The sequence below is a fragment of the Triticum aestivum genome, chromosome 2D, assembly GCF_018294505.1.
Source record: "Triticum aestivum cultivar Chinese Spring chromosome 2D, IWGSC CS RefSeq v2.1, whole genome shotgun sequence".
NCBI classification, from domain to species: Eukaryota; Viridiplantae; Streptophyta; class Magnoliopsida; order Poales; family Poaceae; genus Triticum; species Triticum aestivum.
In genome coordinates, this window is record NC_057799.1 from 110,045,084 (window position 1) to 110,067,950 (window position 22,867).

The window sequence follows — 22,867 nt, forward strand, 5'->3', positions numbered from 1 at the left end:
CGAAAACTTTAGTGTTTTTTTCGAAACAGAGGCGTTTTTTATTTAAACGACTATGGCAACTACAGATGTCTGAGGCGACTTCGGCAATCTCAAGATAATGTGTCACGCTTAGTACCTCAAAGGTGATTATAGGGATAGGGTGTGCATGCGTGCGTTCATATGAATGACTGTATGTGCGTATGTATGAGCGTCCATGCTGTACTGTGTAAAAAACCTTTATTTTGATGGACCGTGACAAGTTCTAAGATTTTTTGTCTTTGTACACATGACAATGTTTTCCGAAAATAGTTCCTTATGGCAAATTGGAAATAATTGTTCCCATGACAATTTTTGTAGGAATGTTTATAAAATGTCCCCATGGAAAATTTTAGATATTTTTTCCAACTTTGATGTTTACAAAATTCACCCTTGTGATAAGTTAGGCTTTCTCCAATGATTTGCCACGTGATCTTTACAATTTTTTCAGCAATTTGCCACATTGGCAATTTTTCGAGAACATTTTGTAGAGTATTTTTTTTGTTTTCTGGGGGATAGCAATTATTGAGAGTCAAATCATGGCTACTTTTTGATGTATCTGAATCCTTTATGTAGTGATAATTCAAATTAGGTGCTGTCTTTTAAGATGACAATTTTTTGGAATTTTTGCAAAATCATGATCAGACTAGGAGGCAAACTAAATGGGCTGCCTGGGCCTAGTTCGCCTTGTGGTAGTTCCGCCACCCAACGAAACAATTCGAGGAGAATGAGGTGCGGGGACTATTTCTCACCTTAAGCGAGTTGAGAGGCTGCTCTCGCCGAGGGTTTTTCCTCTTCCCGCTTCGATTGGGCCGGCCCGGCCCATTCGCGCATAGATATACGGAAGAAAAAGAAGTGAGAAAAGGGAGTACCATTTCTGATTTCAGACTATATGCAGTGTAGAAAGTGTAGAAAGCATGGGGGGGGGGGGGGTGAAGTGATTGCTCTGTATTTAGCGAACATTCCTGAAATCAAAGGTGCCCAATTTCGGAGAAGAAATGTAAGTAGAGACTAGCTTTTTTCGAAAAAGGGGGACTCTCCGGCCTCTGCAACAGAACGATGCATACGGCCATCTCATTAAACAAATAAATAGGTTCCAACAAGATCTTAAAGTGTCCAAGTGAAAATAAAAAATAGCTCACACAGAGCCAAAATGGCTAGAAGATAAACTAGCCAAATAAAGGACGCCACAACCGGCTGGCAAAAGAGAGATAGGTAAACTAATTGCCTATTCTATTACATGACCGCCATCCAAAACCGGTTGAAGATATCCCGAGCTACCATCTTCCAGCGGATAGATCCAGTAACCAAACGCTCCCTGACCTCGGTCGGAGTGAGTAGCGACCACGAACGGATCAACGCCGTGGCTCTGAAAATAACCTGCAAAAAATGAATGCGTGTTGTCCTGTTAAAAACCAAATCATTTCTGCAATTCCAGAGCGCTCACAACAAGGCACAGACTCCTACGCGAATATGTCTCGCTAACTCGGGCTCTATCCCGTTAAGCCACGTTCCAAATAACGTGTTGACAGAACTCGGTGGAGTAATATTAAAAGCAATATGGACCGTCCGCCATAAAACTTTGGCTAGCGAGCAATCAAGAAAAAGGTGTTTGATCGTCTCATCCCGATCACAGAAACTACACTTAGTAGGTCTTGTCCAATTACGCTTGTTAAATTGTCCTTTGTTAAAATAATTTGTTTATGGACAAACCACATAAACTGCCAGCCCCTGGTCAAGTTGTCTTTGGTTAAAATAACTTGTCAAGTAGAGACTAGCTAAAGACTACCAGCCACTGGCCGCTGGATTCAGTGCAAGAAAGGGATCCGATCGACAATCAAAGGTTCCCCATTCCTCTTCATCCTTGTGGCTGACCTCCTCCAGCAGATGATCATTGATGCCTCTGAACGGGGCCTCCTGCAGCATCCACTTGTCACTGACCTCCCGTGCCCGGTGCTTCAGTACGCCGACGATAACTCCTCTTATCGTCCTCAAAGCCGATCACAATCAGCTCCTCAACCTCAAACTCATTCTGGATGACTTGTCCAACTTCACCGGGCTACCTGTCTCGTTCACGGCGGACGACCTGCTGTGCGCGACCGCGGAGATCCTGGGGAAGAGCACCTACGGGACGGTGTACAAGGCGACCATGGATGGAGAACGGCAGCTACGTCGCGGTGAAGCGGCTCCGCGAGAAGATCGCCAAGAGCCAGAAGGAGTTTGAGGCGGAGGTGAACGCGCTCGGCAAGATCCGGCACCCCCCCAACCTCCTCGCGCTCAGGGCCTACTACATACATGGGGCCCAAAGGTAACCTCAACTTTTTCCTCCATGGTAAGCTCACTTGCTCTGTTGCTCTGTACAATCAATGCTCGATCGTATGGTTTTGCTTCTTTGCGCTTACATCGGTGTTGTGTCGCAGCTCTTGCGCCGGATAGCAGCCCGGTGGACTGGTCGACGAGGATGAACATCGCGATGGGCGTGGAGACCGACGCCAACATGGTGCACGGCAATCTCACCAGCAACAACATCCTCCTGGACGAGGGCAACAACGCCAAGATCGCCGACTGCGGCCTGTCGCGCCTCATGAGCGCGACGACCAACTCCAGCCCAGCGTGATCGCCGCCGCGGGCGCGCTCGGCTACCGAGCCCCTGAGCTCTGCAAGCTGAAGAAGGCCAGCACCAAATGCTCGAGCTCCTGACCGGCAAGTCGCCCGGAGACACGACCAACGGCCTCGACCTGCCGCAGTGGGTGGCCTCGGTCGTCCAAGAGGAGTGGACCAACGAGGTGTTCGACCTGGAGCTCATGAAGGACGCTGCCGCTGGCTCGGAGACCGGAGAAGAGCTGGTCAAGACGCTGAAACTGGCATTGCATTGCGTTGATCCTTCGCCACCAGCGAGGCCCGAGGCCCAGCAGGTCCTGCGGCAGGCAGCTTGAGCAGATCAAGCCCTCTATTGCGGTCTCTGCCGCCTCGTCCTTCACCGGTGAGCCCAGCCATACTACTGCAACCGCCACCAGCGTCACCGACGACACGAAATCTACAATTACAGAGTAGTCAGCCCCTTGCAGACTGAAATTTGCACTTCTTAGTTACTTCAGCTTCTCAATAAGCAGACCTCAGGGTCGGTCTATTCGTTTTTTCTTCAGTCTGTACATACAAGTGTAGGGGGTAGGAGAATTTTGGTTTGTGATGTCATTCTTTGGTTCCTGAATTCATTTGTATCGATCTGCCAGAAGCACTCCTCGTTATCAGAAGATGATTCGGGAGTGCTGGCTTCCTATTTAGTTTGAAATGAAGTTTGATGATTCATTACTTATCTGCACTGTATTCCAATATTTTTCTCTCCAGATATGTTTGGTTTGTAATGTCAAACTCTTTTCTGAATAAGAAAGTTTTTCTGCCATCATGACAGAAGAAAAAGGAAGAAAAAGGGATTATCTGATGCAACATTTTTTGTTGCTGTGTGGCGTGCAAATGCTCAAATCACCTGCTACCTAATTCGCTAATTATGCACGCTACTTAAATATCGAACCAGGACGAACTCTGATGTGTTTGGTGACCGGCAGACTTTAAGGTTATGGTAACTCGTTAATAGTCTTTTCTTGTTATTGGAATCACTATGGTACTTCTTTTCTCATGGTAATGTAGCTGGTAATATGGAGTGATTCCTTAACAGTGCTGTTATACTATCCATGAAAGTCTAAACTTGTCGTGTGATCATTGATCAATGCAAGCCTGTGATATATCGACCTTGTGCCCCCTTCTCTGTCAATAGATAGAAATGGGCACTGTCTCGTGCAGGTTCTTTCACCAAAAAGAAAAATGCCGACCTTGCCTTGCCGTCGATCTCCTGGTACGTCCAATTCCATCCTGCATGTAAAGTAGCAAGGTGGAGTTTAACCCTTCTCTGAGAGATGGTGGCGTGAATCGCAACCCCAGACATACTATCATTGTCAAATTGCCATCGGACTAGGTCTGAGTGTTACCTGCACATTTGGCTATATCTGCTTACAACTAATAGTCGGCACGAGAGTTCAATGCTTAGAGCATCAGCCGCGCCCCCAACAAGGCCCCTAGGCGATTTTTCGGCTGCCGGCGCCGAAAAATCAGCCCAGTCACGTCCCCAAGGGCTCATTTTTCGCCGGCACGGGCCGAAATTGGCGCCTGCGGACCCGGCCGAACCCAGTGCGCTGGGGGGCGCTCGGGGGCGCCGGGCGAATCGTTTTTGGCGTGAAAGAGCCGCGGGCCCTCCTTCCCAGCGACTCGTCTCTCTTCTCGCCGCTTCGTCGTCCTCATCGCTTCGTTTTGCGCGGCGAATCAATGCCAAAGCTGCCGCGCGCTGCCGCGCCGGTCAGCCTCCTCCATTGATGCCTCACGGGCGGCGCAGTGAAGACCGGACGACGCGCGTCCCTCGCCCGCCACGCGTACACACGGCGGCCACGCGTACGCGCGGCGCCCCCGCCTATATAAGTCGACCCCCTGCGCACCGGTGACGCACAGACTCTCCACCGCCAACGCGCCGTTTCTCCCCCAGTCCTCCCTCTCCTCTGGCCGTCTCCAGTTCAACCATGGCCAAGCGCTTCCCAGGTGACGGCGCGGCGGCGAACGGCTTCGGCCGCCGCCACCTTCACGAGGACGAAGCTCGGCTCCTCTACGAGGCCGAGTACCCGGTCCTGCCGGACATGCGGGTGCCCGGGGCGTGGAGGATCAGCGCCGGCGGGGTCCCGGTGCCACCACCGCCCACCGGGGCGGCGCGGCATGTGGAGATCGCGCGTATCCGCGCCTCTCTGCCGCGGGCGGCAAGGGAAGGTCCACGGTACGTCCCCGACAGCCCGCTGTGGGAGCCCTACTTCCGCCGCCGCCACGCCGAGCAGCTCGAGGCCACCAACGGCGTCGTGCCTCCGGAAGGCTCAACTCCGAAGGCCGGCGCCGATGGTGGGGCGTGCCCGGCCGCACGCTGGAGGCCGTCCTCGAGTACATCGAGGGCGGCAACACGTCGAGGCTGGAGTACCCCGCTCCCCCGTCCTTCTCTCGCCGGCGTGGGAGCTCATGGACGCCGAGGCGCATAGACCCGGGGGCGTCCTCCTCCTCGTCCGGCCGCTCGTCCGGCTCTCCCTGCCTCCGCCCTGTCAAGCCGGAGCCCCAGGACACGCCTGTCAGCGCGCGCACCCGCAGCTCCGGCGTCCGCATCGACGACTCCACCCCCACCTCTGGCCGCCTCGTCATCGTCAGGCCGAAGCCGGAGCCCGGCCTCCCCGCGGAGTACGAGGAGATAGCCCGGCGCGGCTTCTCCGACGAGGACGCCCTACAGTGGGCGCGGGACGACTACCTCTGCGACGAGATGGTCCGGCAGCGCTAGGCCCTGGAGGAGATAGCCGCCCGTAAGCGTGGGCGCGAGGACGAGCACGGCGTGGTGATCCTCGACAGCGACGAGGATGAGGACGCCCCCGGACCGTCCAACCCGCCGCGCCAACCTGGGGAGGGTTGCAGCAGGGACGGCGGCCGCGGAGGAGGCGACGACGACGGCGGCGGCGGCGGCGGCGACTACACGCAGTTCTACAGCCTCCTCGGCATGTAGAGCTGCAAGGGCGGCGGGCGGCGAGGAGCGGCGGGGGAGACGGCGGGCCTAGTAGCGTTTTTTTTAATATTTTAAATATGTATGAACTCGCCGAAGTTTGGTTGAATTTGCGCCGTGTTTGTGCCGGAATTTAATTTTCAAAAAAAATGTGGGCGCCGCGACTGGGGGCATCACGCCCCCAGCACGCGGTTTGCGCCGGTGCACCCTCAAAGGACGATTTTTAGCGCCTCCTGAAGGGCCAACGGCCGGAGATGCTCTTACCGTTACAGAGTTCTGCGAGGGAACAACCTATCTGAAGTTGAAGCGCAGAACATGCCTACGGAATTTATCAAGCTTCCAAACTAAAAGAGGTGAAGCCGCGAAGGCAACTAAGACCTATCTGAAGCTTTCAAACAACATACCATCTTTTCTAGTCTTTGGGTCTCATCAGGAATATGGGAATTTCTCCAGTTCCTGTTGGAATTTCAACCGTTCTTTGGAAATTCTAGCACCCCAAGTTTGCACCGAACTGCACGAATGCAAACTTACCGAAAAAGGCTTTCGCCCCGTTTTATATATAAAGCATAAACCAACAGTGCCCGGTATAACCGCACTCACACTCACCCACCACAAATGCACACACCCACCCAAGGCAGGATACATAGGCGCTGAGCGCAGCAACACACTTCCTAGCACTACATGAGCCGCCGGGGGCTTCATCCGAAGAAGTGAAGCCGCATATGACGAACCGTGGGCTCGAAGGCGGCGCCTTCAGAAAGGATACGACACCGGAGCGCCGCCACCGCCCGATCCGAGGATCAGAGTTTCCCCTGGAGTAACACGATGGGCAATGAGAGCCGCGACGACACCTTCAAAAAGGGAGCGATCATCGCCGTCGCCAGTCCGTCCGAAGATAGAGTAGGTTTTCACCCCGGCCAACGCTCACCGCCACCGAACGCCACTCCCCGGCTACCACGCCGCCCACACGGCCATGGCAGTCGGGCAGCACCGAGGCACGAGCTCTACCCATGAGCACCGCGCCACCACCACTAGGGCTGCCGCCCGGAATCCAAGACCTTGACACCAAGTCCCCCGAGCCCCACCGCTACCCCAACCGCAGAGGCGGGCGGAAAGGATCCGCCTTTCGCACCCCTGGCCGGTCCCAGCGCCGAGACCCAATAGGCTGGCCACAACAAGCCTCCATTGAGCTGTCCTGCTCCACTGGGCGCGAGACGAGCGCAGTCCCGCCGCCGGGTGCGAGACGGGCCGGTCGTGCTGCCGGGCGCGAGACGAGCGCAGTCGTGCTGCCGGGCATGAGACGGGCCGGTCCTGCTGCCGGGCACGAGACCAGCTCGGTCCTACGGCATCGGGTGCGAGACGGTCGATGGACCGCAGCCGGGAGAAGGCCAGCCCTCCGGCGAGAGAAGCGAACGGCCGCGGAGGAGAAGGGGTCGAAGGCCGATACAGGCAGCCTACAGACGGGCCGACGCCAGAACAATCTGGCCGCCGCCGCAATCAACCTTGCACCACCAGAACAAACTTTTACTCTTTCACTGTGATATGTTGCCATGGGGGAATATAGACTTGCCTTTGTTAAACGCAGCATTGTAGAAATAGACATATGGATAGATGTTTATGTAGCTTTGGTGGATATAACCGAACTCTCCTTCTATCTTATCCCTTCCTCTCTAAGCATGTAATCTCAACAAACTCTTGTATGCGCTGTTATCCAGGGAGGTGCGCCCCTGCCATATAACATGCAACGCGTCCCTCCAACGAGGTAAGACGCTTTCCGCCTATCGCACATGGTAATCAGAGCATCTCTCTTCCAATACATCTAGCTTTCCAATCTCCATTAGTGCCTAGCATGTCTTCCTCCGGCTCCTCCCAGATCGGCCTCAACCACCAGGTCACGGAGAAGCTCACCCGTACGAACTACGTACTGTGGCGCGTCCAGATCACGCCGCAGCTAAGGGGAGCTGGCGTCTTCGGCTATGCCGACGGCAGCACGCCGGAGCCAGCCTGCTTCCTTCCTGGCAAGGACAAGGACGGCAAGGACTCCACCGAGCCCAACCCTCTCCACCCAATCTGGGTCCGGGAGGATCAACAAGTGCTCGGGTACCTGCTCAACAATCTCTCCAAAGAGGTGTTGGTGCAGGTGACCGCGATCACCACGACGCACGCGCTCTGGACAACCCTGGCGGCCATGTTCTCCTCACAGTCGCTTAACCGCATCAACAACATCCGCACGGCTCTGCTTCATGCGCAGAAGGGAACTCAGCCGGTCGCCACCTTCTTCGCCCACATGCACGGCCTCGTCGATGAACTCGCCGCGGCCGGCAAACCGCTCCAAGACGACGAGGTCGTCTCCTACATCATCCACGCGCTGGACATGGAGTACCAGCCTCTGGTGTCGGCCCTCGACGCTCGCACCTCCCCCGTCACCCTGGATGAGTTGTTCACCATGCTCAGCAACTTCAATCGGCGCATGGCACTCTACCAGGGGTCGGGTGGCTTCAAGTCGTCCGCGAACGCCGCCTCTCGTGGCCGCGGCGGCCGCCGCGGCGGCCCTCCGCACGGCACGGCCCGATCTGGTGGCGGCGGCAACTCCTCCAACCCACGCGCCGGACATTCCCCCTCCACCAACTCCAACGGACGCGGCGGTGGTGGTGGCCGCGGCTCCAACGGAGCGCGCCTAGATCTGCGGCAAGCTCGGGTACAGCGCTCGGGACTGCTGGTACCGCTATGACGACGATGATGACTCCTCCCAGGACGAGGACAAGGTGGCTGCCGCTGCTGACGGCTCCTACGGCCTCAACACCAATTGGTATGTCGACAGCGGGGCCACCGAACACATCACCAGCGAGCTCGAGAAGGTGACCACGCGGGAGAAGTACCGCGGCAAGGACCAAATCCACACTGCCAGTGGTGCAGGTATGAGGATTCGTCACGTTGGTCATACAATTATTAAAACTCCCCATCGCAAACTTCATCTTAGAATTTTTTTTAAAGTCCCTAGTGCTAGTATGAATCTTCTCTCCGTTCATAGAATTGCCATTGATAATCATGTCTTTCTAGAGTTTCATCCTTTTTTTCTTTTTGATCAAGGATCGGGCAACGAAGAAAGTCCTCTATCGAGGTAGATGCGTTCGAGGGCTCTACCCATTGATACCGGAGCATCGAAGATTCAATAAACAAGCCTACGGTGTTGCCAAGCTTTCGTCAATCCGATGGCACGATCGATTAGGCCATGCCTCTTTTTCTTTAGTTGAAAGATTGCTTAGGAAAAATAAGCTCCCGTTTGTTGATGAGCGCAATATTGAAACAGTTTGTGATTCATGTAAACATGCTAAGAGTCATCAATTACCCTATCCTATATCAACTAGTGTGTCTACAAAACCATTGCAATTAATTTTTTCCGATGTTTGGGGTCCTGCCCCTAGCTTCGTTGGTAGACACACTTATTACGTGAATTTTATCGATGACTATAGCAAATACTCCTGGATCTATCTTCTTAAGAAAAGATCAGATGTCTTTCAAGTTTTCCAAAACTTTCAAGCTCTCGTTGAGCGCAAGTTTGACAGCAAGATTATTGCTGTTCAATCAGACTGGGGGGGGGGGAGTACGAAAAGTTGAACTCCTTCTTCCAAAATCTTGGTATTTCTCACCATGTGTCATGTCCTCACGCTCACCAACAAAACGGCTCTGCAGAATGTAAACACAGACACATCGTTGAGGTAGGACTAGCCCTCTTAGCTGTCACCTCCATGCCCCTCAAGTTTTGGGATGAGGCTTTCCTCACGGCTGTCCACATCATCAACATGCTTCCTAGTCGCGTTATCAACAATGAGACTCCTGTAGAGAGGCTCCTTCACGTCAAACCTGACTACAAGTCACTTCGTGTGTTTGGTTGGGTGTGTTGGCCCAATCTTCGTCCTTACAATAATCGCAAGCTCATGTTTCGCTCAAAGCAATGTGCTTTTCTTAGCTATAGTCCGCTTCATAAAGGGGTAAAGTGCCTTGACATCTCCACTAGCCGTGTCTATATTTCTCGAGATGTGATCTTCGATGAAACCAAATTTCCTTTTGCTAATCTTCATCCTAATGCCGGCGCTAGACTCCGTCAAGAAATACTTCTTTTGCCACCTCATCTATCCGGCCTTGATCACAGGGGAGAAAATAATTGTGATGATCCAATGATGACTAACCCTCTTAACCATGCGCATGAGCTTTGTGATGTTGCAGGAGAAAACGGAAGTGAAAACAGAGAAGAAAATGATGCACAAATTAATCCCCAAGTGCCATATTTTGTGTGTCACGATGTGGGGAGCAAATCTGCCTCGGAGTGCGCTAGATCCGCCTCGGGATCGCTGCAGGAGCAGCAGTGCAGGCAATCTGCGCCGGGATCCGCGCGGGCTGATGCGTCAGAGCCGACAGCGGGTCCGCCCGCCCGTGCGACCGGCAGCGACTCCGCGCGTGCCACGCGCCCGTCCGCAGCTGGAGACGACCCCGCGCCCGCTCCGCTCCAATCAGCGCCCGACAACTGGCAGCACCCGGGTGGTCGAAGCTGCACGCGTTTCCCGGACGAATCGCGCTGCTACAAGCGGCGCGGCTGACGGGCGCTGGATCCGGTGCTGATTCGCGCGGGCCCGCGCAATCATGCACCCCTGATGAGCCGGTCGGGAGGCCGAGATCTTCTGCGGCGCCTGCAGCACCTGGGTCATGGGCCGAAGCCACAGAGGATCCAGGGAGAGCACGAGGCGAATCTGCCTCGGAACCTGCAGCGCCCAGAACTCCTGTTCCTGACTCGGGATCTTCTGTGGCTACCGATCCTGCTGCACCGTCACAACGACAAACACGGCTACAACAAGGTGTGATCAAACCTATTAAGCATATAACAAAGTATGGCCTAGTTTGTTCTACAGGTGAACCAGGTGAGCCGAGTAGACTTGAGCAAGCACTTGGTGATGAAAAGTGGAAAAAGGCAATGAAGGAAGAATATTTGGCACTTGAGAAAAATAACACGTGGCATCTAGTCCCTCCACAGCAAGGTAAAAACCTTATTGATTGTAAATGGGTCTTCGGAATAAAAAGGAAATCTGATGGAACCATTGACCGGTACAAGGCAAGACTTGTTGCCAAGGGTTTTAAGCAACGGTATGAAATAGACTATGAGGACACCTTTAGTCCTGTTGTTAAAGCTGCAACCATACATCTTGTTTTGTCCATTGCTGTCTCTAGGGGCTGGAGTCTCAGGCAGCTAGACGTACAGAATGCGTTTCTGCATGGCGTTCTGGAAGCGGAGGTATACATGAAACAACCTCCTGGGTTTGAAAATGAAAAATCACCCTCATTTGTATGCAAACTTGACAAAGCACTTTATGGGTTAAAGCAAGCACCAAGGGCATGGTACTCACGCCTCAGTCATAAGATGCAGACACTTGGTTTTGTTCCTTCCAAGTCTGACACTTCACTGTTCATTTACAATAAACTGAACACATCCATATTTGTTCTCATTTATGTTGATGACATTATTGTTGCAAGTTCATCTGATGAAGCAATAACTGCATTGTTGAAGGATTTGAGTACAGATTTTGCTCTTAAGGATCTTGGAAATCTTCATTATTTCCTAGGGATTGAAGTGAAGAAACATGATGATGGACTTCACCTCTCCCAAGAAAAATATGCCACTGATTTGGTAAAGGAGGCTGGCTTGCAAGGTTGTAAACCCTCACCCACTCCTTTGTCAAGTTCTGGGAAACTGTCTCTTACAGAAGGTACACCTCTAAGCAAAGAGGACAACACTAAATATAGGAGCTTAGTCGGTGCATTGCAGTACTTAACTTTGACAAGGCCTGATATTTCTTTTGCTGTCAACAAAGTATGCCAGTTCCTTCATGCACCCACCACTGTTCACTGGATTGCTGCTAAACGTATAGTTCGATATGTCAAAAATACTTTGAGCATTGGTCTTAATTTCAGCAAGTCATCATCTACCTTGGTTAGTGCCTTCTCTGATTCTGATTGGGCAGGCAGCCTGGATGATAGGCGCTCCACTGGTGGATTTGCAGTATTTTTTGGTCCTAACCTGATATCATGGAGTGCAAGGAAACAGGCAATTGTGTCTAGATCTAGTATAGAGGCAGAATACAAAGCATTGGCAAATGCAACAACAGAAATTATATGGGTTCAATCTATTCTTAAGGAACTTGGTGTGAAAAACACTAAAGCTCCATGTTTGTGGTGTGATAATCTTGGTGCTACCTATCTGTCTGCTAATCCTGTGTTTCATGCCAGGACAAAACACATAGAGATAGATTTCCATTTTGTCAGAGAAAGGGTTGCTAACAAGCAACTTGACATCCGGTTTGTACACTCTAGAGATCAAGTTGCCGATGGATTCACCAAGGCTTTGCCCACACGGAGTTTTGAAGACTTCAAGCATAATCTCAACTTGATGAAGTTGTGATTAAGGGAGAGTGTTAAACGCAGCATTGTAGAGATAGACTAGGGATAGATGTTTAAATGGTTTCGGTGGATATAACCGAATCCTTCCTCTCTCTTATCCCTTCTTCTCCAAGCAATGTAATCTTAACAAACTCTTGTATGCGCTGTTATCCAGGAAGGCGCGCCTCTGCCATATAAACATGCAACGCGTCCCTCCAACGAGGTAAGACGCTTTCCGCCTATCGCACAGCCTTGCCCTCATTCATGTTGCAGCAAATAGCACTGCAAACACACCAACCTGTTGAAGGATGCGTGTAGTAGCATTTAGCTGTCTTAAACAACAAATAGGATCTTGTTACAGGAATTGAGCTCAATTAAATGGTAGAAGTTTTGAAATGGCCAGATCTCACAAACCCAGACGGAAACACCCAGGTCAACTTAAAGTTTGTTTATTGTAGGGAGGCCGCATCAAACATTTGAATCATTCATACTGAAGATGGACTTTATCCGCCGAATGTTTCTTTCGACAGTACGTCGTTGAAGTTGGCAAAGATTAATTAATTGCTGCCACGAAGAAATTGGTGCGAAGCGAGTGCGCTGGCTCAATGACCCCAACAAATCATATCACACCTGCGTCGCCTCCTGGTCCTGGTCACCTAATGGCTGAAAGACGAGTAATTGTTCAGTTGGAGCGGAAAAAGAAGGCCTGATTGACTTTACTTTCTCAAAGAACCTTTTTTTCGAAATGGAGGTATACCCCGGCCTCTGCATCATAATAATGCATGCGGCCCTTTTATTAAAAATTCAGAAAGTATCACCACAAAAGTCTTACAGCTCGCAAACGAAGCAAAGCAAAGCACATAAAACTGAAAAATACAATCGGACAAAGACAACCGGTACGGTGATAATGAGGACAAGCTCTCTAGACCCCTATCCTGTTATGCGACCGCCATCCAAACCGGTTGAATATAGCCCGAGCCACCATCTCCCATTGGTTGCACCCACTAACCAAAGGCTCCCTGGAGTCCATAGGAGTGAGTAAGGACCACGTACGGATCCAAACTGTAGCTCTGAAGATAACCTGCAAAAAAGTTAAGTTGTGTTGTCTGGTGAATATCATATCGTTTCTGCAGTTCCATATAGCCCATAATAACGCACATATTCCAATCCGAATACGAGCTGCCGTGAACTGTTCAACCCCAGCTAACCACGTCCCAAACAAAGACGCAATATCTACGGGGGGATTGATATTAAAAGCTATATGAATCGTTCTCCAAAGTAACTTGGCAAGTGGGCATTCGATAAATAAATGTTGTATTGTCTCATCTTGAGCACAAAAACAACACCGCGAGTTACCTACCCATCGCCTCTTAAGTAAGTTGTCCTTTGTGAGTATTACTTGCTTGTGGACAAACCACATGAAAATTTTAATCGCAAAGGAACCTTAATCTTCCATATATGAAGTGTGGGTTTAGTCTTTGTAGGGGTTCTGCTACTGCAAAGTCATCATGTACTTGCAGATTTGTATAGTATGAGGCGTTTCTTTTTCCAATAGAAATGGTGCCTGGAGTTGCAGGCTTTCTTGCTTTCTGTTTCGCAGTCCCTTTCAGAATTTCAGTCCCAATCTTGTTTTGCGATACATGTGCTGTTCTTTTGTTTGCTCTTTTTAGGGCTCTTTCACACTAGAGCCCTGGTTTCCAATAATAAGGTTACCGAAACATGGTATTCCCTCAGTCTGAAAATATAAGAACGTTTTTAACACTACACTAGTGTTAAAAACATTCTTATATTATGGGACGGAGGGAGTAGTATGAAATTCATTCCACATCTGCTAAAACGGCAAAGAACATTTTTTTCTCAATGGCAAATGAACAGAACTAGCACTTGACTCTGACAAAGCTGGGCACTGCTACCTTGTTCCTTTTTACCAGCAGAAAGAAGCAGCAACTTTTTCCTGCTCTACCATATTGATTGACCGAGTTAATGTAAGAGCCTTTCTACAAAAGCTTCGATCTGGAGACTGAATGATTGTTGGGCACGGTGAATCGTGCCTGCCGTAGCACACCCAGCCTCTCTGAACTTGTGAATGGTGGTCGCTGCGCTAGATCGAGGTCGAGGTGTACAACGGCGACACGTTGGCGATCAAGGCCGTGAACCTGGCGGGCGCAGTACAACGTGACACTGCACTGGCACGGCCTCCGGCAGCTGCGCAACGGGTGGGCGGACGGGCCCGAGTTCGTGACACAACGCAAACGCAGTGCCCCATCCGCCCCGGCGGCAGCTACACGTACCGGTTCACCACACCATCCAGGACCAGGAGGGCACGCCCACAGCTCCTGGCTCCGCGCCACCGTGCACGGCGCGCTCATCATCCACCCCCCTCCCCTACCCGTTCCCCAAGCCCCACACCACACCGAGTTCCCCGCCATCCTCGGTATGGCCAGCCGTGCTGGTGCTAGCCTCTCTTCTATATCTGCGGCCATGGCAGCGTTGTTCTCCTCTCTGACGTGAGAATATGTACTACTATGTGTTTGTGCAGCGGAGTGGTGGAGGAGGACCCCATCGCCGTGCTCCGGCAGTCCATGATCACCCAACGTCTCCGATGCCCTCCTCATCAACGGCCAGCCAAGGTGAGCGTCGATTGATTTGCACTAGTAAAGTTGTGAACAAGAGCGGCGTGCCGATACATCTTGGAAGCTTTTTTTTCTTGAAAAAAAAACAATTCCCCACCAATGAATGATTCAACAAGCACTAGTACACAAATTCCAGATTTGGTTAAACCGACCAAAGCAACTTTTGGTTTGGAAAGAAGCTATCCAATGCATCTATCAGATAAATCCTTGGTTGCCTTTTATATTCTGCCATGCAAACTGATAAACCAAAGAGACAATCTTCAGGTTTGTACTACTTATTAAACAAAACAAAAAATGTGCAGAAGAAACATTCTAACCAATTTCAGCATGCGTGTGATGTCACCCACTTTGACTAGCAAATGCAAATTACTCCATGATGCATGTTTTCTCCACTAGCCTCACCAACTATACTAATGCAGAGACGAGCATCATCCCGGTGGTCGCCGGCGAGACGAGCCTTCTGCGCATGCATCATCAACGCGGCCATGAACACCGAGCTCTTCGTGAGCCTCGCCGGGCACAGGATGACCGCGGACGCCATGTACTCCAAGCCCTTCGAGACCACCGTCGTCCTTCTCGGCCCCGGCCAGACCACCGACGTCCTCGTCACCGCGCACGCCGCACCGGGACGGTACTACCTCGCCGCACGCGCCTACGCCTCCGCCCAGGGCGTTCCCTTCGATAACACCACCGCCACCGCCATCTTCCAGTACAAGAACGCCCCCCACCACCGGCGCCAACACCTTCAATGGCCCGGTGGGCCGGTCATCTACTAGGTCCTCCGGCCACCTCGGCCGCCCCGGTCCGCAGCCGATGCTCCCGTTCCTGCCGGCGTTCAACGACACGAACACGGCGACTGCCTTCTCCAACAGCCTCCGGAGCCCGCATCCGGTGAAGGTGCCCGGGCCGGTGACCCACCGTGGGGTTCGGCCTCTTCAACTGCTGCCCCGGCCCCTTCTGCCAGGGCCCCAACAACACCCGGTTCGGCGCCAGCATGAACAACGTCTCGTTCCAGCTCCCCAACACCGTCTCCCTGCTCCAGGGCTGCCAGCCCGAACGAATCGTTCGGTGGGAGGTTCCTTGAAATCTGCCGTTCGGCAGTTATCAGGGTCCAAGCCCAAGTCCGATCCTGATTCTGCTCCTCAATTAGACTAACCAACCCGCCGCGCCATCATATATCATCATATCGGAACCGCCTCTTGGAGTCTGCTCAGCTTCGTCGTCTTGGATTGATTTTCTGATCGCCGGCTCGCGGCGGCGACTTGTTAATTGATTCCTCGATCGGCTCCCTCTCCGGCCGGCCAGCTCTTTATTTTGTTAGTAAGATGGCTTCTTCATCATCAGGTACGGCGGCTGCTCGATCTCGATCTGTTGTCGTGCTAATTTTAATACCACCATAAATCATTCGTCAGAATAGGATGGTTTAGTAACTAATCTGCGTTTGTGTAAGTGGATTGCATTGCAGCTCGCGGCGGACCGGCGCCTGCGCAACAAGAAGGAACGACGACGACGACGGTCAGCCTTCCAGAGGTATGGTATGATCGATAAATCGCAGTTCAAAGGCAAATCATTATTCATCAGAATTACATACATTTATGTCTTGTTCTTACGTACGTACGTACTATACATATAATGCAGGATATCCTTGGCCACATACACTCGTTGACGCCGATGCGAGATGCTGCTCAGGCCGCCTGCGTATCCCATGCCTTTTTGCGTTTCTGGCGATCCTATGCCAGGCTCGACTTTAACATGTACACACTAGGATTACTGGATCCAGGCCGCCGCCTGCCGTCGATTGGTCCCATTGACGAAGAATTACCAGTTATAGAGGATCAACTGAGGAGGGGCGTCATTGCAACATTCGACGAGTACTTCGAAAAGAATAGTGCTATCATAAAAGAATTCTCTGCCAGAGTTGATCACATCATGCATAACCACGTCGGAACAGGTGTTCAGACATTCAGGCTTGTAAGTTAGTACAAAGTTGGGTCATCTATTTTGAAACGGAGGGAGTACCTCCCTATGGCTTCTACATAAACCCTGCTGTTCTTGACCGCTGGTTCCAAGCTGTCATCGCACAGGGGATCAGTGAATTTGGCCTGTACCTAGACATGGGCGATGAGGGGCTAGGTTACAACTTCCCGTGCTCCTTGTTATCTAGCAGCAACAGGGGACGCTCGACAATTACATCTTTATCCATTGCTGGTTGCGGTCTCCATTCCCTTGACAGGGTTGGCTGCTTGATAAGCTTGTGTGTAGTGCATCTGCACAGGATGCGTGTTACTGGAGAGCAACTTATCTGCTTCCTGTCTACTTGTCCTAGTTTGCAGGATCTGCAACTTTCCTACTGCAATGACATGGTTTGCCTGAAGATACCTCATTCCCTGTCGCGGCTCAAATTGCTACTGGTACGCAACTGCAACAGTTTGCAAACGATTGGATGCGATGCTCCACAACTCAAGAGCTTTGGATATGATGGGTTGCCCACAACGCAGATCTGCCTTGGAGATTCATCACCCTTAGTGAGGGAGATGAGAATGTCTGGTATGGATGATGAGCCTACAGGCATGCTCTGTTATGCCACCACTAAGCTTCCTTCAGTCGCACCAAATATTAGCTCGCTTGTCTTATCATCATGCTTTGAGGTCAGTGCATGTTGGCTTCAGATTGTTACTGTACGCATGTTATGCGGACATTTTTCACAGATATATCAGAATTATCTTTTGTCCCACTCCCCACACGCACACATCATCCCACCAAAGACATTGACTGCTTTCTTTGGCTATCAACATTTTTTTACAGCTTCACAATGTTATTGTAGTTTTAGTGGGCTTTGTTACAACTATGTGAAATCAGTATTGCCTTTTTACCTGAGCATACGCATATATATAATAACCATATGCTAATAGTTGAGCATCTCTGTCGTTTCTTCAGATTGCGACTCCAATGAAAAAGCTTAACAAATTCCGCCGCCTCAAGTACTTGGAGATACAGCTTCATACGCCAAGACGTTGTCCAGACTTTGATTTTTATTCCCTGGTTTCTATTCTTAATGCTTGTCCTGTCCTGGCTACTTTCATCTTGCGTGTAAGTCAAATTTACCCCATATGAAAGCCTAAATTCAAATATGAGCTTTTACTGTTGAATTATAGTATTTGTATACGTACCTTTAATTTTGTCTGTATGTGTAAGATCTTTTTCCATTTATTTAGTCAGCTGACTAATCAAAGACATGTACGTGATGCATATATTCATACATGCATGCAGTTAGAGATGCGCGATGCTGATGATGCCATTCCGGGAGATCCTGATGGTGATTCCTCACCACGAAAAACGCATATGAGGGGGCAGGGCCATCGCAAGTTGAAGAATGTGCTAATGAGGGGATTTCCTTCTGCAAAAGGTTTGGTTGAGCTAACAAGTCACATCCTTGAGACCGCAGCATCCTTAAAGCGCCTGGTACTGGACACTGCATATGGCTGCCATACGAGGGATTGCATTGGCATATGCTCGCCTTTAACGAGAAAGGCCCTCTTGGAAGCACAGAAAGCTGTAGATGTCATCAAGACATACATCGAGGGTAAAGTCCCCTCAAGTGTTAAATTCAGGCTTATCGAGCCATGTGCCAAGTGTCACGCCGACGACGCATAACCTGCTTGTACGTTAGACCTCCTCCAATAGTTGCATAAGAGCTAGTTCAAATAATCTTTTTTTTATTTTAATAGAAGAAGAGAGAAAAGAACTATCTTTCGATTAAGAGATAGCCTTATGCACACACATTAAGATTATATATATGAAGATGACGTGTGGGTGGGGTCATTCATATTATAAGATATGTGCTAAAAGATACTCCCTCCGTTCCGAATTACTTGTCGCAGGTATGGATGTATCTAGATGTATTTTAGTTCTAGATATATCCATTTCTACGACGAGTAATTTGGAACGGAGGGAGTAGATCATTTAAATAATTGTGTTTTAGACTGTTTAGAGCTAGGTACTGGCACATACCATTGGAGGAGGCCTTAAAAACTTTTTTATTGTAATACCTTAATAAAAAAGCATCAATGGCACCTCCTAGCCAGCTTTTCTACTTAACTCTAATCCTCCTTATGTAAGTCGAGTTTAGTTTTAGTTTTGTTGTGCTAATTAATAAATATCTAGTACAATGCCCGTGCGTTACCACGGGCTCTTAAAATAGGTTGCAAGAGTTACATATTAAATTCCACACGTACAAACAATATAGCACAGACACAATTATTTAATAATTGAAGTCCATTTTTTGCAATGTAAATTGATATCATAAAGAAAAATTAACGACATGTCCATGTAACAAACTGAGCGATGTTCCAACTAAACATCTATTACAAAACTATTAATATCTAGATGATGCGCTTAAGAAATTCTTTCACAATATTAGGAAAGTTTCCTTTAGCTTCATTCCCATGATGTTTTAGCAAGTATAATAAAAACTGCTTCCTCAACTCATACCCATCCTGCACAAACAATACATGTAGTTAGTATGAAAATTTCACGCCGAAGGTCTTAAAACATGTAACGGACAATACTCACCGCGCAAACCGGCTTGACCAATTCTTTACCGTTCCACCAGAGCATAAAATGAGAAACAAAATAGCCAGACACATTCCTGCAGAACTTTAAATTAATAATATAAAGAATATAGTGATAACAAAAATAAATGTTTTTGTAATGAATTCATTACCCGTCTATACTCGTTGGAATACCGAAGGGAAATAAACGTTGCCATTTAGATATATCGGAATTCCAACCAGGCAGCTTTATTTCGAGTGCTTCTTTGAAATCCCTTGCAAAACTTTTAAATTTCAGTGCATGCCCCAATTTTTTATCCTCTGACGATTGTGATGTTTGAATAAGATCCATAATATATAGACGACGTGCCTCTTTGTCGATGACGTACAAGATGTATCGGCCGATGGATGCATGTGGAAGATAAATGTACAAGTGGAGCTATTAGAAACAACAATAAACCATGATAACAATGGACAAAATACTTTACTTACCATGTTGCATGATGAGATGTCGTTGTCCATCCCAGGCCAGCTATCAAATAATGTTGCCAATGTCTGGACAGTTTCCTTCTCGCAAAACTTCTGACCTCGTGTTGACTAAGTAAAAAAGAAATATTGTTTCAACATGTTGATACTAATGACACGTAGAATGAAGAGTTATGATAACTTACACAAAATCTTAGATCCATGTAGTGTATAGGAGGGTCTGTGAACAATACTCCCTCGTCACATGCCAGTATACGCACGACGGTGTTGAAGCAATCATTGTCCATAGGCTGCTCCATCTTAAGTATGCACTGAAGTTTCTTAAGACTTAAGCCCATTGGATCGGGTGTCGAGCTCCAGACCCATAACTTCCTAAAAATTGGATGGTAGGAAGAATAATAATGTACATCCGCTTAAATATTTATACATGATACTTACTCCAAACACCCGGCATCATCGATCGACATGATGTAGTTGTAGAGGCCGACAACTAATTCATGTTGGTCCGTGGGTATGATAGTGATTGGGGCAGGACGTTTGTCTTTGACTATGTCAGGTGGATTCTCCAGGATCTCGAGATCAGAATTAGCTAAAGTTTCTTTATCGTCAGGTTGATGGTATATGGGACCTCCTTTTAGCTTATTCAGCTCCGAATCGAGCAAAATGACAGCTAATTTTTGTCGAAAATGTTTCATATCCTCCTACATATATATATATATACATATATATATATATATATAAATTGATATAATATTTTGAGATAAAATAACGAGATAATGTATAAAAATGAAATACATGGGTGAACTGGTCTGACAGTGCATCTGATGTCCAATATTCCATATAATTTAAAATAAACAATCCACGTGATACACTATAATATTATAAAATAATGCTTTAGAATATCACATAGATGAATCAAATAAACAAACCATTCACTAGTGCGCGTCGGTCCTAAACAAACGGTTTTTAACCCCTTTCCGCGACGGCATTTGGAACCGTCGTCAAGTGAGTGTGGGCGATAGGGGGGTCCTTCCCACACGACCCAGAAACCGTCGGGGATATGCCCTCCTGGCACACACGTTCGGCAAAATGAGGTCGTGTGCGACCGACGAGCGCTCAAATACGGAAATACGTATAGTAGAGCTAAAAAAATACAATTATACGGCGAAATTGTTTCCGGTCGCAAGTACATCCCACACAGTCAGTCCCTGCTAAACGTTTCTGTTCGTATGTACATCCTACATAGTCGCTCCAAGAAAAACGTTTCCGTTCACAGGTACATCACACACAATTTTTCCCGTTAAATCGTTTTTGATAGCATTGCCATTGCACACGATATTAATAATTTTATTGTTTGCGTTATTAAATGCATCAAACACGGTGCGTAGGAAAAACTGTGTGGTAAAGGCTGTCCATCACATACACTTTTTATGTGATAAACGTTTGCGCAAGGTGGCCTAACGCAAACAGTTTTCAAGAGAAAGTCGTGTGTGCAGTAGAGATTGATCGCACAGGTAGTGGATCCTAGAAACGTTTCTGATCTCCACGTATATCGCAGACGTTTCGCTTTCACAAACCGTGTGCAGTGTAATCCCTATTTAATCCATAATTAATCCCTAATTTAAAAGTCACGTGTTTTGAATTTGAAAGTAGGCAATCACTTATTTCATATCCAACCATGTTTATTAAAAATATAGGTTCAACCACGAATCCATAATTCAATGCACAGGTACATATACTAAAGAACTACAGAAGCACCAAGTAAAGAATGATGAACCACAGTTGTACTAAAGACTGTAAAGAGAGAGGCGAAAGACATTCTGGTTGCTAGAGAAGGTGAAGCGGAATGCCCATATTGTGCCCTCCTCCATGCGTAAGGCGCCCACGACTCTAGCCAACCCCTTGTGATGGCTGCCCATCCACCCTTCACTGTCTCCATTAGGACTTCTTGATGCTCATTGTAGTCTGGATGAAATACTTTAACCTTCATTGCGTGTCCACCAATCATGTACTTTGCGAGGTAATCTTGAGTGAACTGCTTCAGGAACCACTGGGAACGAAAAAGATTCAGACATTGTTGTCGAACAACTCATTATGGGCAGTAAAAAGAGAAGGCTGCAGAGTTTGTAGTTACCATCCTACAGCTCACTGTTGTGTTGGATAGAGCATAAACAAATAATTTGTTTGCCACCATTCGTATCTTTTTACTAATAATCCTTATCAGTTTCCTCACTTGATGCTTGTTCATCAATATCTCATTGCCCCATACGCAAAAAGGGTCAATGCATGGATCCTTGCCAAGGGCATATGTACCTACAAGCAACAAGTCAATATTAGAAGCTAACTAGTGTCCAGGCCTGGATCTATATGCACTACATTATGGAATGACGGGGGGAGTACAAGTCGAGGGATGAAGCTAACCTCGGCGGAAAATGATGGCCCACTACTAGGGAAAAGCTTATAGGCAGACGCTTACTAGTAGCGCGGGTTTATAAACCTCACTACTGCTACTTACTAGTAGCGCGGTTTTTTACCCCTCGCTACTACTAAGTTGATACTAGTAGCGCGGGTTTTTAACCCTCGCTACTACTAAGTGGTCTCTACCGTGCCCTCCCGGGACATGCCATAGTAGTAGCGAGGGGTACAAACCCGCGCTACTACTAAGTTGATAGTAGTAGCGTGGTTTTATACCCCTCGCTACTACTAAGTACGAGGTAGGTGAAATCTCCATATCCTCGGCCGAATCCCTCCTCTCTCCCTCACTTTCCCCATCTCTCACTTTCCTCCTCTCTCCCTCACTTTCCCCCTCTCTCCATGGTGCTCCTGCCCAAGAACATCTCCTCCTCCATGGCACCCAACGTCTTCCTCCTCGCATCGCTGGCATCCAGGAGCTCGCCCGTCTTCCCCCTCGCCTCCATGCAACCATGGCGGAGCACCTCACCACCGGTGAGCAACATCGATGCGCCCTCCATCTCCTTCCTTTCTCCCTTGTTTCTCTGTTTCCCTCTCCCTCTCCCTCTCCCTTTGGTTTTACTCACCTCCCATGCCCATGCCTGCACAGGTCGTCGACATGGCCAACTAGGATTTCTCCGCCTTGACCGCGGAGAGGATCCTCACATTGTCGTCTTGCTCTACACTGGATCCGGCCCTCTCCAACAGCCGTCACCGGATCTGTTCTG

At 49.1% G+C, this 22,867-nt stretch overlaps 2 protein-coding genes across 4 annotated transcripts; both read left to right on the forward strand.

Moving 5' to 3' along the window:
- Window positions 1-1,832: 1,832 nt before the first annotated feature.
- Window positions 1,833-3,320, forward strand: LOC123048963 (probable leucine-rich repeat receptor-like protein kinase IMK3). Its single transcript, XM_044471970.1, has 2 exons — window positions 1,833-2,347; window positions 2,436-3,320. Exons 1-2 carry the CDS (start codon window positions 2,311-2,313, stop codon window positions 2,630-2,632), a joined length of 234 nt encoding a protein of 77 aa, XP_044327905.1. The 5' UTR covers window positions 1,833-2,310; the 3' UTR covers window positions 2,633-3,320.
- A 10,992-nt stretch (window positions 3,321-14,312) lies between these two features.
- Window positions 14,313-18,357, forward strand: LOC123048964 (uncharacterized). 3 transcript variants are annotated; one of them, XM_044471971.1, is made up of 7 exons: window positions 14,313-14,453; window positions 14,559-14,649; window positions 15,072-15,996; window positions 16,103-16,182; window positions 16,291-17,300; window positions 17,590-17,742; window positions 17,923-18,357. In XM_044471971.1, the coding sequence occupies exons 5-7, from the start codon at window positions 16,767-16,769 to the stop codon at window positions 18,304-18,306; spliced, it is 1,071 nt and encodes a 356-aa protein (XP_044327906.1). In that variant the 5' UTR covers window positions 14,313-14,453; window positions 14,559-14,649; window positions 15,072-15,996; window positions 16,103-16,182; window positions 16,291-16,766; the 3' UTR covers window positions 18,307-18,357. The 3 variants fall into 3 exon arrangements, with proteins under 3 accessions (XP_044327906.1, XP_044327909.1, XP_044327908.1); XM_044471974.1 differs by having other exon boundaries at window positions 16,118-16,182; XM_044471973.1 differs by lacking the exon at window positions 14,313-14,453 and having other exon boundaries at window positions 14,504-14,649.
- The last annotated feature ends 4,510 nt before the right edge of the window (window positions 18,358-22,867 follow it).